General features: G+C 38.0%; 1 protein-coding gene across 5 annotated transcripts in view; it reads right to left on the bottom strand.

Annotated features, from left to right (window-relative positions):
- The window catches only part of C14H8orf34 (chromosome 14 C8orf34 homolog), a 366,056-nt gene that overhangs the window by 101,480 nt on the left and 250,454 nt on the right, over nucleotides 1-14,122 (bottom strand). For all 5 annotated transcript variants that reach the window (XM_027561136.1, XM_027561138.1, XM_027561139.1 and 2 more), the window contains one exon: nucleotides 3,111-3,196. In XM_027561136.1, the coding sequence (XP_027416937.1) occupies nucleotides 3,111-3,196 (86 nt within the window). The remainder of the gene's footprint in view (nucleotides 1-3,110; nucleotides 3,197-14,122) is intronic.

Genomic DNA, 14,122 nt, shown 5'->3' with positions numbered 1-14,122 from the left:
GGTAGTTCTATTTTTAGTTTTGTAAGGAACGCCCATTCTGTTCTCCATAGTGATTGTATCAATTTGCATTCCCATCAACAGTACAAGAGTAGTCCTTTTTCTTCACATCCTCTCCAGAATTTATTGCTTATTTTTTTTAGATTTTTTGTACAATTTTTTTTAGATTTTTTGACGATGGCCATTCTGACTGCGAGATGATACCTCACTGTAATTTTGATTTGCATTTCTCTAATAATTAGTGATGCTGAACATCTTTTCATGTGTCTGTTTGTCAACTGTATGTCTTCTATAATTACAACATGGAAGCAACCTAAATGTCCATCGACAGAAGAATGGATAAAGTTGTGAAATATATCATATATACAATAGACTATTAGTTATAAAAGGAACAAAATTGGGTCATTGGTTAAGACATGGATGGACATAGAGACTGTCATACAGAATGAAGTAAGTTAGAAAAACATATATTAATGCATATATGTGGAATCTGAAAAAATTGGTATAGACGATCTTATTTACAAAGCAGAAACAGAGACATAGATGTAAAGAACCAAAGTATGGATAATCAGGGGGAAAGGGGGATAGGATGAATTGCGAGATTGGGATTGACATATGTACACTATTAAAAAAAGAAAAAAGAAGAAAACATTGCTTGTGAACTGGACTTCAGAGAGACTTGACATCATCTTAGCACACAGGATCTGAATAGGCAGATGAGAAGAGAAAGAAATTTCTATGAGTCAAAGAAGAATGGCTTAAGTAAATGGACACTTGTAAGAAGAGCAGAGAAGAGAAACCAGGTTGACTCTAAAAACGAATGGAGTGTCCACTAATGGCCAGCGTGGGGCCCCTAAGTTGCTAGTGACACAGTGTATACCTTTCACTGTCAAGAATTAATGTCCGGCATGAGAGTGTTTCATCTTATCAGCACTAGGAAAGAGCTGAATGTGTAGAAGCTATTACCTTCTTTTTAGTATTGTGCTATACTGGTCCTGGTTTATGTTCTTATGATACCTTATTTTTTAACATTGATTTACATGTTTTTAATCTTTGACATATAAAAAGTATATTTAAAATATACATGCAAAATACTATATATAAGTTACAAAGCACAATGATAAAACAAACACCCCAAATCCATCACCTGACTTAAGAATTAGAACATTTCTAATAACCTTCATATACCTATGAATTCCTTCCTAATCCCATCTCTTTTATCCCCCTACCCCCGAGAATAGCCACCATTTCAAGTTTTTCATTCCCTTCTTTCAATATAATTCTACCACTTGACGTATGTTTTCCTAAAGAATATACTACTTAGACTTACTAGTTTTGAGCCTTAGAAAAATGACATTCTATGACTGCTTTTGTTCAATCAATATTATGCTTTTTTACAGACAAATTTTATTTTATTGAGATATGTATTTTTACAAGTCCTTGTTTTATTTTTTATTTTTAACAAATATGATGCTTTTAAGATTCATTCAGTTGTGAGTTGCAACCTACTCACGTAAGACTAGAAGGCCCAAATGCCACTTCAGATGGGTGGCTTGAAGTCAGCATTTATATTATATTTATATCATGGAAACCAGCAATCTGTACAAACCAGGGCTTTTCATTTTCAGACAATTGTTAACATTTACCAGCATACCACTTATATCATCCGTCCTGAGTGTAGCTGACATGCATTCAGTTTCCCACAGTATAACAATTCCACAGTTTATCCATTTTCCTGTCCACCATCATACTAACAAATTTGCTTACATTTCATGGTACATGAGACGTGCTTTCTAACATATTTATCCAGAAGTGAAGTCTCTGGGCTTCACTCAGATTTTAGGATAATGGAAAACTATTTCCAAAATTGTTTATGCCTCAGCTGTTGTATGAATCTCTTTTTGTCTCGGTCTTCACCAGCACTTGATTTTGTCAGATTTCTCAGTGTCACATAAAAAGTCATAAAACAGCATCTCTCAAGGGCCTTACTTTTCCTTGGTTACTAGAGTAAAATATTTTTCATATGCTCATTGGCCATTTGTGTTTCCTCTTCTGTGAAATATCTATTGCTTATTTTTCTATTGGTTTGCTGATCCTTTGTTTATTGAATTATAGATACACTTTACATTTTTTGAATATTAATCTTTGATCAGTGACAAATATAGTTTCCTATTTTGTAGCTTATCAACCTCTTTTTTTCCTGCCATTTTTTGATGAATAAGAATTCTTAACACTCTATAATTGAGCTTTTTTAATGTTTAGGAATTTTTGCATCTTGTTTAAGATGTCCTTCTCTAGCCAGGTGTAAGGAAAATGTTTTCCCATAGTTTCTCTTCTAATTATTACAATTGAATGTATGGACTGCTTCCTGATAGAACAACGAACGATGAAGCAGTGATATACCTTACATGCCACTGTAGTGGCATTACATGTACTTATTTATATATTCAGCAAACATCTTGAAGTGCCCTGGCATGAACTTAATATGCTAAGCCAAGGAGTTTGAATTTTGTTCTATAGAAAATAGAACCAAAAATAAATAAATTTTTTTTTATTTAAATAAATAAAATTTATTTTTAGAAATATAATGAACCAAATGGGGTGAGATTGTACAAGGAAAATCTATTTATAGAGCTCTTACACTAAATGGAGAAGGACAAAGGCGTAGACTAGGCAGTCTTGGGGGAAACGAGACTGGCTTGGTGACAATGACGTAATTTGAGTTCAATTTAATGTAGGGCTGAGAGAGGTGAAAGTAAATCAAGTCTGATATTGACATTTCTGCCCAGAAGACTGAAAGGATCCACAAAATGAGAATGGGAGTAGGTGATGTAAGTTCCAAAACCAAGCTGGAATTAGTGACAAACTCTGAGAGTAGAAATGTGGTCACCCTGTATCTTAAACAAGCACAGGAGTTAAGAGGCTGCTTCTCACACTTCTTTTTCTCCTTTGCCCTTAGCTTCCTGACACACAAAACCTGCAGGAGTGGTGGGCGGATGACTGACAGCTATGGTGATTTGGTGCAAGAAAAGATGCTTGGTTTCATTTTCTTTTTAAAGACATCTTTAAGTGACACTAAAATCACAATATATCTTGTTGGATTTAAAACTCACCCAAAGACTCTGAGACTATTTCATCTGGAGATTGAAGTATTTGTGAAGTCTCTTCTGTCCTTTCTGCCAGGTTGTCTCCTTGAAGCCTAAATGATTAAAAACGGTTATTGAAACCTCCAGTAATGTTGACTCGTGAAATGTGAGCTATATGTTATTGGCAACATGACTATGAACTTCTAAATTCTAAAACCAGGCATGCTTCTTCCAAGTAGAAATAAAGCTTTACTGAAATCTTTGTCATATAGTGTTTTTTTTGCTTTTCTAACCTTTAAGCAAAAGGCTTTCATCTTTTCTCCTGTATCCATGGGAAGATTAGTCTAGGTAGAATCTGCTTTTCTTCTTAGCCTGAGGAAGATTTATAAGTAAATGTTTTCACGGACACTGCAATGGGGAAGTGAGTGGAAGAAAAGCAAGCATCCAACATAGTGTGCTCGCCTGACTTCTGGGTCCAGGGGCCTGAGAAGGTTTCCATGGTTACACAGAGGTTCATCAAATACAGTTTTCCAAACCAATCAAACCTGAGCTTAAAGGCCTGCAGGTCAAAATCTGTTTCATCAGGGGGCATGAAGATTCAATACGTGGATGGCCCAGGGTTCTCAAAGACACTGGGTCTTCTTCAGGAGAGGAAGATTGCACAGGGACTTTCATGACAATAGATTTCTGAGCTTCTATATCCTCACCTCTGTAGTGAGGTTAGTCTGGGCTTAGTTATACTGTGAAAGCACTCTATCAAAAGAGGTACAGCTCATCAATAAACATGGGAACTCTGACCTAAGGAAACAGAATAAGCTCTGCTAACACTGGAGGACAGTTATCAAATAATCCAAAGGTTGGAGGTTTCTGCCAGTGCCTTACTTTTTTTCTTGCATTTCCTGATGGTGAGTACCCTCATGGGAGAGTATTAATGAAAACATGACATATACTATTAATATTTTTAAAAATGCAAACTCAAATACAATCCATAACTGTACTAGAATTTTTCATAGTTAAAATCTTCAACTCTTTTATACCTTTATCTGTATATACCACAGTGGAATCCAATAATGTATATGCATGACTCTCTTTATTTTTTGTATAAGTATAAATATTGTGCATTATACTTTTATTCCTACAATAATAAATTTTACATTTATGTATGTATTATACATTTATTGTTGGTGGTGGTGGTTAGTGACTCAGTCATGTCTGACTCTTCCCTTGAGGCTCCTCTGTCCATGGAATTCTTCAGGCAAGAATACTGGAGTGGGTTGCCATTCCCTTCTCCAAGGCATCTCCCCAACCCAGGGATGGGGACCAAACCCATGTCTCCTGAATTGGCAGCACTGAGCCACCTGAAAAGCCCCATGACACATTTATACTTACATATTATCTTCTATACACAAAGTTACTGTATTATATAAGCTAATTAAATAATTCTCAAGAGTAATTTGCTGATAGTCATATAAAACTTTTCAGTCAAAAATCTTACACTTCTAATTAAGTTTTAATATTTACTCTAAAAAAAAGGCATCATTTTTAAGTGACTGATTTAGCTACATACTTCTCAAATCTGCCCAGTTCCTTCTTTTTATTTTGTTTACTTCTAATCATTGGGGTAAGTATTTTACTCATCAGCAACATCAAATATTCTTTTTTCATCAAAATGATCAAAGAGAGAATATATGTAGGTATACAAGACATTGAAGTGTGTAAATAAAGATTACTATTAAAAATTGACAATCAGTTACAACACATTTGGGTATCTACCATTAGGTTAAAAACCTAAATGATGACTCCCCTCTCAGCCCAGTGGTTATGACAGTATACTTCCAACACAGAGGACATGGGTTTGATCCCTGCTTGGGGAACTAAGATGGTACATGATGCATGGAGCAGCCAAAAAATTTTAAAATACCTAAACAGAAAATAAATCTCCAATAAAGGTAGAATAAAACAAGAAATCAAATCTAAGTTGCAATTTTTTTTATTCATGGCAAGCTTCAATAAAAACAAATACTTGTTTAGTATTTATCAATATGCTCAATAATAACCCAAATGTTGTGGCAATGTAAAGAAATAGGAACTGTCCTTGATTTCATGGAGTTCTCAATTGAGCTGAGTTGAAAAGAAAAATGGCCAGGATAACCACCAACAAATTGGGTGGCCTTGAAGCTGCCTCATCGTTGTCCGAACTGTACCCTCCAGACACCTTTGGAGTTGAATTCGCCGTGACTTGGCATCAACCCCATTGAGGAATGCCTCTGAGCCCCACTATCCTTGAGTGGTCTGCCAATGTTTCCCAAGCTGAAATCCACACAGCACTACTTCTGTAAGAGCTTAATAGGTGCTATGCAAACAAGGGTTGTGTGGGCAAGTCCGGGAAATACAGTTGCAATAAAAGTTAAATCACTTTTTTTTTCTTTTACATTACAAGAGTTGTACTCATACCCTCAAACATTTTCTCTTTGCTTTCTGAAACTCTCCTTCCATATTAAGCACTCTTCTATATTCTCAGCCTCTAAATAAAATGTTTCTTGCTCCTCCTGTCATAAGGAAAGCCTTTTCTCATCTAAGAATAGGACATCCCTTTTTCCTCTAAGAATATTATCGTACCTCCTCTTCAAAGGAGGCTGTGTAGCCCCTCAACCTCAGCTAACAGAAGGGTATAAAGATTAACTTGTATTCTCTCTGCCTGGGGAGACTTTGATCAGGCTCAAAATTTTCTTCTTCAACTCAAGTGTCACTATTATCTTGAATGAAATTTGTGTTTACGTATATGTACTGACTAATTTCAAAGTCCCTCAATCTCAAATCTGGAGTCTTTCCTTCCATTTCACCTTCCCCAACCCAAAGGACAGATAATTCAATTGCTTTGTCAGAAATCTTAAAATCCAGTGTTCTGTTCTCTGATAACAAACTCACTTCCTTTAGGTGATTTCACAAATTAGCTTTTTTATTTATTTAGTTTTGGCTGCACTGGGTCTTTGCTGCAGGGGGTGGGCTTTCTCTAATTGCTGCTCGCAGGCTTAGTTGCTCCACAGCATGTGGGACCTTAGTTTCCTGACCAGGGATTGAACCTGCGTCCCCCACATTGAAAGACAGATTCTTAACCACTGGGCCACCAGGGAAGTTCCTCAACTTCCTCTTCAATCAAATACATATCTGCATCTTCTCTCAGTTCTCTCCCGGGTTTTGCTCCTCTCCTGATTTCCTTCCTGCCCTACTCAGATGGGACCTATTGTCCCCTCAATCCCCATGCACCCACATCTTTTAGTCATTACTGCCAACCAGACCCTAATCCTGTATTAACCTGTCATTTTTGTTTACATGGCAGCTTAAAACTACTGGGAAGGATTATGACACTCTAGGACTGATGAGTACAAACAAATCAATAGTTCCCAACTTTAAACTTCAGCTTGTCGGTAGATTTTCTTCCATTCCTTTCAAAGTCTTCAAAAATATCACCTCTCTTTTGTGTCCATCCAAAAAATTACGTAATCAAAAATAAAGACCTTCTACTCCCACTCACACAGCACCTGTAGAAGTATCTTTACCCTGACTTGTATTCACCACCTTCCAAATTCACAAGAGAGTGAGAGACCCTCTCCCCTGTCCAAGGTTTAGATCATCCATCAGGCTGGTGATTTGGGTCCCATCATCTCATCTGCCTCTTCATTTATTTTACGCACCACCACTCATTCTATTCATCTCTGTGGCTCATTTCCCACAGCATAGAAATAAGCTCACTTCTCTTTCAACCTTAAACAAACAAACAAAACAACATCCCTTCCATAATTATCTAAAACATCTACCTATTGCTTTTTCTAGCTCATTATTCTTTGAGTCAAACTCCTTAAAAATGCTTCCATCAATGCCTTTTAAAAAAAATCAAAGTATAACATAAGACATCCTGTTAGTTTCAAGTGTACATCATAGTGATTTTATATATATACACATAAATATATATAGCAGTCAGTCAGTCAGTCAGTTCAGTAGCATCTGACTCTTTGCGACCCCATGAACTGTAGCACGCCAGGCCTCCCTGTCCATCACCAACTCCCGGGGTTTACTCAAACTCATGTCCATTGAGTCGGTGATGACATCCAACCATCTCATCCTCTGTTGTCCCCTTCTCCTCCCACCTTCATTCTTTCCCAGCACCAGAGTCTTTGCCAATGAGTCACTGCTTCGCATCAGGTGGCCAAAGTATTGGAGTTTCAGCTTCAACATCAGTCCTTCCAATGAACAGTCAGGACTAATTTCCTTTAAGATGGACTGGTTGGATCTCTTTGCAGTCCAAGGGACTTCCAAGAATCTTTTCCAACACCACAGTTCAAAAGCATCAATTCTTCAGTGCTCAGTTTCTTATAGAAAGCTGAAATATGTATATAAATGTGTGTATATATATATATATATATATATATACACATATACATTTTGAAAGGGTCACTAAGAAAAGTATAGTTACCATCTGCCACCAAGCAAAGTTATTACAATATTATTGACCATATTCCTTATGCTCTACTTTGCATCCCCATGACTCACTTCTTTTATAACTGGATGTTGATATCTCTTAATCTCTTTTACTTATTTTGGCTGCCCCTCAACCTCCCTCCCGTCTAGTAACCAACAGTTTGATCTCTGCATCCATGAGTCTGTTTCTGTTTTATCTGTTCCTGTTTTGTTTTCTAGATTCTACATATGAACATGTGAGTTGTCCCATATCTTGGCTATTATAAATTGCAAATAATGCTGCAATGAATATATGGGTGCAAATATCTTCCTGAGTTAGTGTTTTTGTTGCGTTTCCAGAGAAATACTCAGAAGTGGAATTGCTGGATCACATGGTAGTTCTATTTTTAATTTTTTGAGGAACCTCTGTGCTGTTTTGTAAAGCAGTCACACCAACTTACATTCCTACCAACAGGGCATGAGGATTCCCTTTTCTCTGTATCCTTTCCAGAACCTGTTATTTTTCGTTTTTGATAATAGCTGTTCTGACAACTGTGAGGTAGTGACTCATTGTGGTTTTGATTTCCATTTCCTTGATAATTAGTGATGTTGAGCATCTTTTCAGGTGCCTGTTGGCCATCTACATATTTTCTTTAAAAAAAGAAAAAAGGTCTATTCAGGTTCTCTGCCTATTTTTTAAATCCAGTTTTTTAAGTTTTTAAATTTTGAGTTGCACAAGCTCTTCATATATTTTAGATATTAACTCTCCACCAATGCCTCTACTTCCACAGTTTCAATTCACCTCTCAATCTATTTTAATTTGGTTTGTCCTGCTGCCATTCTGAGACGATTGGCTACACACTAAGACTGCCTGATCTTCTACTTGCCACACACAGAGGAAAACTTCCTGATCTTGTTTTTATTTTACTTTCATTTCTACTTTGTGTGAACACTCTTTTCCCAGTCTGTACCATCTCCCTGAATCAGTTCACCCACTCTTTTGGTTTAACTACATGTAGGGTGGTTTTTCAAATCTTTATCTTGAGTTTTCAACCTGAGATTGGTATAACCAAATACTAACTGGACATTTTAATTGAACTAACCAGAAACATCTCAAAGCAAATTGTCCAGAGCAAACTCTTCTGCATCATACCCTGCCTTGTATGACACATGGCTAATCAATCTGATTCTTATTAATTATACTTCCTAAAGGAATTTCCTGAATCCAGTACTTCTTTATTCTACTACTACAATCACACTGCTCATCTTGACTTGCTCGGATTATTACATAGTTTCCTTGATGATATTTATACACAGAAACTGTTCTTCAAAAATTCATTTTCCATATGGCTACCAGAAAATTCCAAACAAATCCTCATGCTTTATTATTCTCATGCTTTAAATATTTCGATGCAAGGGATTTTAACACGAGTATTCTTAAGGGATCCATAAACAGGTTTCAGGGGAATCACTGTAATTCACAATAAATGGAATAAAAAGTTTTTGGTGGATGTGCCCTTTTTTGGACAGGGAGACAGTAACCTCAACCAGATGCTCAAAACTAATCTTTGACTCAAAAGACTTTAAGAACTACCATTTTTACTGGAGTCTCTTGTGCAAAATGAGTTATGGTTTCCTTACCAAATCATTCAAAAGTCTCTATTGCACGACCCCTACCTGTGTCTGCAACTTCACCTTCTTGGATATTTCACCGTGGATTTTATACTCCATAAACTCCAAACTGCTTTTACTTTTGTGCAGATATTTTATTAAGCCTCTCTGGCTTATAATTATCTCTGGCAGAATTTACGTTCCCCTCATTTACTTTTTGGCTTAATCCTAGGTTTTAATTACAGATTCTCCTTTTTTCAGTTTTTCTTCCAGAAGTCTTAGTACCTATGCAAATCTTTACCATAGTTCTTACTTTACTATGTTTTGTTTGCTTTGATGTCTATCAACACACACCAAGTATCTTAAAGATGAGTTTTATTTTTCATATTTTTATGTCTCTAAAGCCTAGTTCAGATTGAGATACATTGCAAACTCTGAGAGAGATTTCTTAAGGTATTTTTTAGCGATGAGCTCACCTTTGAGAAAAGGAGGAAAAGAGGACCCAATCTATGTATAAGGAATTTTCTACAGGATATCTGAGTATATTTACATTCTCTTGAAAAGAGGTAAAAATCATCCTGCATCTCTTAACCTGGTTCACCCTAATACAGATGTAAACCAGAGGCTTACGTGCAATCCAATTTATGGTCTGGGGTGGGGGCAGGAGTGAGGAACACAGAGTGACACATAAAAGAAGAGAAAGGTGTGTTATTGAGTCATACCCTTTACTGGTGGTTGCTGCTCAATCCCACAAGAATTCTAAGGATCCTTGCAAAACATGTCCACTTGAAGAATGAAAGCATAGAGCATGTATCCATAGGCTCCTGGTCAAGGGTGGTCCCTGATCATTGATCTCCCTGATCTTTTCAGTTGTGCATACATCAGTTTAGAATGATTCTCATTAGTCATCCCAGGGCAGGAAATGAGATGTAAAAGATACCAGTGTAACTGAGATGCTAAAGTTTGCACATGCACAAAGCTGGCTCCCACAGTTGGAAGAAGCATATGCCAAAACAGTTGCTAATAAAAGTTGGGGCATTTTAAGTGAGGTACAAGCAGAGGAGATAAAGATATTAAATGTGTTTAGGTATCAAACAAATGAATCAGATTTCATTTTAATTGAACTGACTTGGCTAGGAAAAATCTCCAAGTTTATGAGTCAACAGTCACTTTCCATTGATTCAGTCTTAATGGTGAATAAGCCAATGAAAGATAGCATCCTCAGAGACTACTATAGTGCATATCACAGCCTAGCATAGTACCAGGCACATGTACGTGATCAATAGACATTTGTTAAGTAAATGTTGCTGAAAAGTCCCTATGTCTTACCAAATAGCTTAAGGAAGATGGACCAGTCAAGAGGAAACATATAGAAGCTCATTCAGGAGACTGGTGGCTGTAGCAGTGATTCAAAGTTTGCTTGCTTGGTAATGTTTTGAGATCCAGCTGATTCCAATGTCTTGCTTTGTAAGAAGAAACAAGGAAACAAAAACTAGGGCCAAGTGTCCAGTCCTAGTCCAAAATGTTGGTTACAACACACCACCAGCAGCCATATGCATTCTGGGGGCAAGGTTTGAATAGTGTAAGCAGTGGGAGGATAGTGATGAGTGTTACTTTTTTATACTTAAAAAAAAAATCCAAAACACTCAATATTTTTCTTTTTTAAAAGCCTCTGGTACTATCAGTTCAGTTGAACCATGTGATGTGACAAGACTCAAATAAGTGTATTCTAAATTTTTCATTTGGCCTAGAAGACATTCAGTCATCTTTCTGTTTTCATGCTATCATGCCATGTATTCTATACTTCAATCTTCCCTTAATACTTTCTGGAAGAAAGCAGTATCTAACTAAAGAGTAAAGAAAGAAAGAAAGTGAAGTCGCTCAGTCATGTCCAACTCTTTGCCACACTGTGAACTGTAGCCTACCAGGTTCCTCCATCCATGGGATTCTCCAGGCAAGAATACTGAAGTGAGTTGCCATTTCCTTCTCCAGGGAATTTTCCCGACCCAGGGATCGAACCCAGGTCTCCCGCATTGCAGGCAGACGCTTTACCCACTGAGTCACCAGGAAGCCCTAACTAAAGGGTAAACACTCATCAATTATTTTTTTTTTAAACTAAATTGAATACACTATGGCATGCATGAAATTAAATGCCAGGTTAACATTTCTAACTTATCTAGTTCAGAGGAGATGATGAATAGAATCTGGATTTATTCAAGAAATGTTAATGGAGTAGGTGGTACTTGCACTGGGCTTTGAAAATGCTGAAATTCGATTAGGTGAAGAAAAAGAGGAAGGGTGTTTCAAAGAAAGAGTAGTGAAATAATACAGTACACTTACTTTGGAAAAAGAAGTCTTCCTTGAGGGGGGGGGAAGATGAGAAAAGAAAAGAGAGAGAGAGAGAGAGGGAAAACCAAGTATAACAAAAAACTAACAGCTTCAGTGAAAGTAGTGTATTGAAAGCAACAAACACATCTAGATTATAAAATGTATTCAGATGGGATCTTGCAAATTAAACAAAAAGATGTAGACTTAATGAAACAGGAAACTGTGAAAGTTTTAAATTATTGCCTAATATAATAAAAGCTGCACTAAGAAAATAATATTCATTGGGGCCTCTTGGAAGGCCATTTGGGAAGCTTTTACAACTTTCACTTTTCACTTTCATGCATTGGAGAAAGAAATGGCAACCCACTCCAGTGTTCTTGCCTGGAGAATCCCAGGGACGGGGGAGCCTGGTGGGCTGCCATCTATGGGGTCACACAGAGTCGGACACGACTGAAGCGACTTAGCAAGCAAGAAATAGAAGATCAAAGCATGGAATAAGGAGGAGGGTCTAGGCAGGTGCCTACAGTGGCGCAAGCACTGTTCCAGTTTGGGGGGCTGGGGGACAGGAGCTGTGGACACAGTGAACCAAATTTCCATCCTCACGGAGCTTTCATTTTAGATGTGGTGGTGGAGGTGCAGAGAGGCAGCTGGATAGAAGGGAGATGCTGAGCAGACTGAGTTGTGCACCAGGCTTACCCTCCCTGGGCTCCAAAATCTCTACAAAGAACAGACATGATTTAGCAACTGAACAAAAATGACGACTTAATTTAGCTATTTTGAAGGACATGAGATTCTGTTTCACTGGAAAACAACAGTATATCATAAATGCCAGTTGGATCCAGGGAACCATCATAAACAGTTTAGGTTTTAAGAAATTTTGAACCATTTTCTACAAAGGGGTAGAAGATTACCTTATCTTTGTCCTCCAATGTCTTCCTTTAATTCTCAAAGTGTCTTTCATAACATTGGTCATAGAGTTATTTCTAAGTCTCTTTCTAAATGTTCATTTTCCATTTCAGGATTCCAGTATGTTTCTCTAGAATTATTTTTTGAAAGAAATTCTAACAATTTAGGGGTGGGCTTCTCTTGTGGCTCAGCTGGTAAAGAATCAGCCTGCAATGTGGGAAACCTGGGTTTGATCCCTGGGTTGGGAAGATCTCCTGGAGAAGGGAAAGGCTACCCACTCCAGTATTCTGGCCTACACTTCCATGGAGTGTATAGTCAATGGGGTCACGAACAGTCAGACACGACTGAGCAACTTTCACTCACTCATTAACAATTTATTGTCACTTAATTTCAAAGTCTTAAAAAAGGCAAATTGTCATCAACATCAAAAATTTATCAGGGATCTTCGGAGGCAAAGCCCTTCACTGAGTAATGAGACTGCAATCTGCTGTAAGAGCTGGGTGTATTTTCAGGATCTCTCCAGTTACTTGTCAAGCTTCCTGAGGTTTCAAAGATCAGGTCTGTTATCCTCCACACCGTCAGGGCTTAGCATACTAATTTAATTTGTCTGCCCCTCCTACCCCGCCGAGTAACTATCTGATGTAAATAGCATCTTATCTGAAGTCACTAAAGACTTCTAAGAGTGCCTTCTCTACTCTAGAAGAATGGCACTGCTGCCTGTGGAACTTTGCTGCCCTCCACCCAAGTCCCAACTAAGTCTCAGTTCCTCAGGGAGTTCCCTGGATGTTCTTCCTTTCATTCTGCTTTCCAAACCCACTGACTCCATCTCTGGGTCTCCCTTACCCTTGGCCATTCCAGTTGACATTTGGTGGGTGGTCTGGCCCTCTGACACCATTTCTCACGCCCCCCTAGCTGCAGTATCTGTGTGCCAGATAGAGTTCTACCTTCCAGAACCTCTGATAAACACTTCTACTCCAGGAACTCCTCTGCCAACAGGAAGTTTCCAACAGTACCTAGATTTCACTCTTTATTTTAGTTGCTGTTCATTGTTGTTCAGGTACTAAGTCATGTCCCACTCTTAGCAACCTCATGAACTGCAGGATGCCACGTCTTCCTGTCCTTCACTGTCTGCCGGAGATTGCTCAAACTCATGTCCACTGGTTTGATGATGCCATCCAACCATCTCATTCTCATCATCCCCTTCTCCTCTTGCCCTCAATCTTTCCCAGTATCAGAGTCTTTTCCAATGAGTCAGCTCTTTGCATCAGGTGACCAAAGTATTGGAGCTTCAGCTTCAGCATCAGTTCTTCCAATGAATATTCATGGTTGATTCCCTTGAGGATTCCTTGAGGACTGGTTTGATTTCCTTGAGGACTGGTTTGATCTCCTTGCTATCCAAGGGACTCTCAAGAGTCTCCTCCAGCACCACAGTCTCAGCCTTCTTTATGGTTCAACTCTCAAATCCATACATGACTACTGGAAAAACCATAGCTTTGAGTATATGGACCTTTGTCAGCAAAGTGATGTCTCTGCTTTTTAATATGCTGTCTAGGTTTGTCATAGTTTTTCTTCCTAGAAGCAAGTATCTTTTAATTTCATGGCTGCAGTCATCATCCACAGTGATTTTGGAGCCCAAGAAAATAAAGTCTCTCACTGTTTCCACTTTTTCCCCATCTATTTGCCATGAAGTAACGGGACCGGATGCCATGATCTTCGTTTTTCAAATGTTGAGTTTT

The sequence above is a fragment of the Bos indicus x Bos taurus genome, chromosome 14 (genome assembly GCF_003369695.1).
Source record: "Bos indicus x Bos taurus breed Angus x Brahman F1 hybrid chromosome 14, Bos_hybrid_MaternalHap_v2.0, whole genome shotgun sequence".
NCBI lineage: Eukaryota > Metazoa > Chordata > Mammalia > Artiodactyla > Bovidae > Bos > Bos indicus x Bos taurus.
The sequence above is the reverse complement of the archived record's forward strand: the minus strand, read 5'-3'. Positions and strand labels throughout refer to the sequence as shown.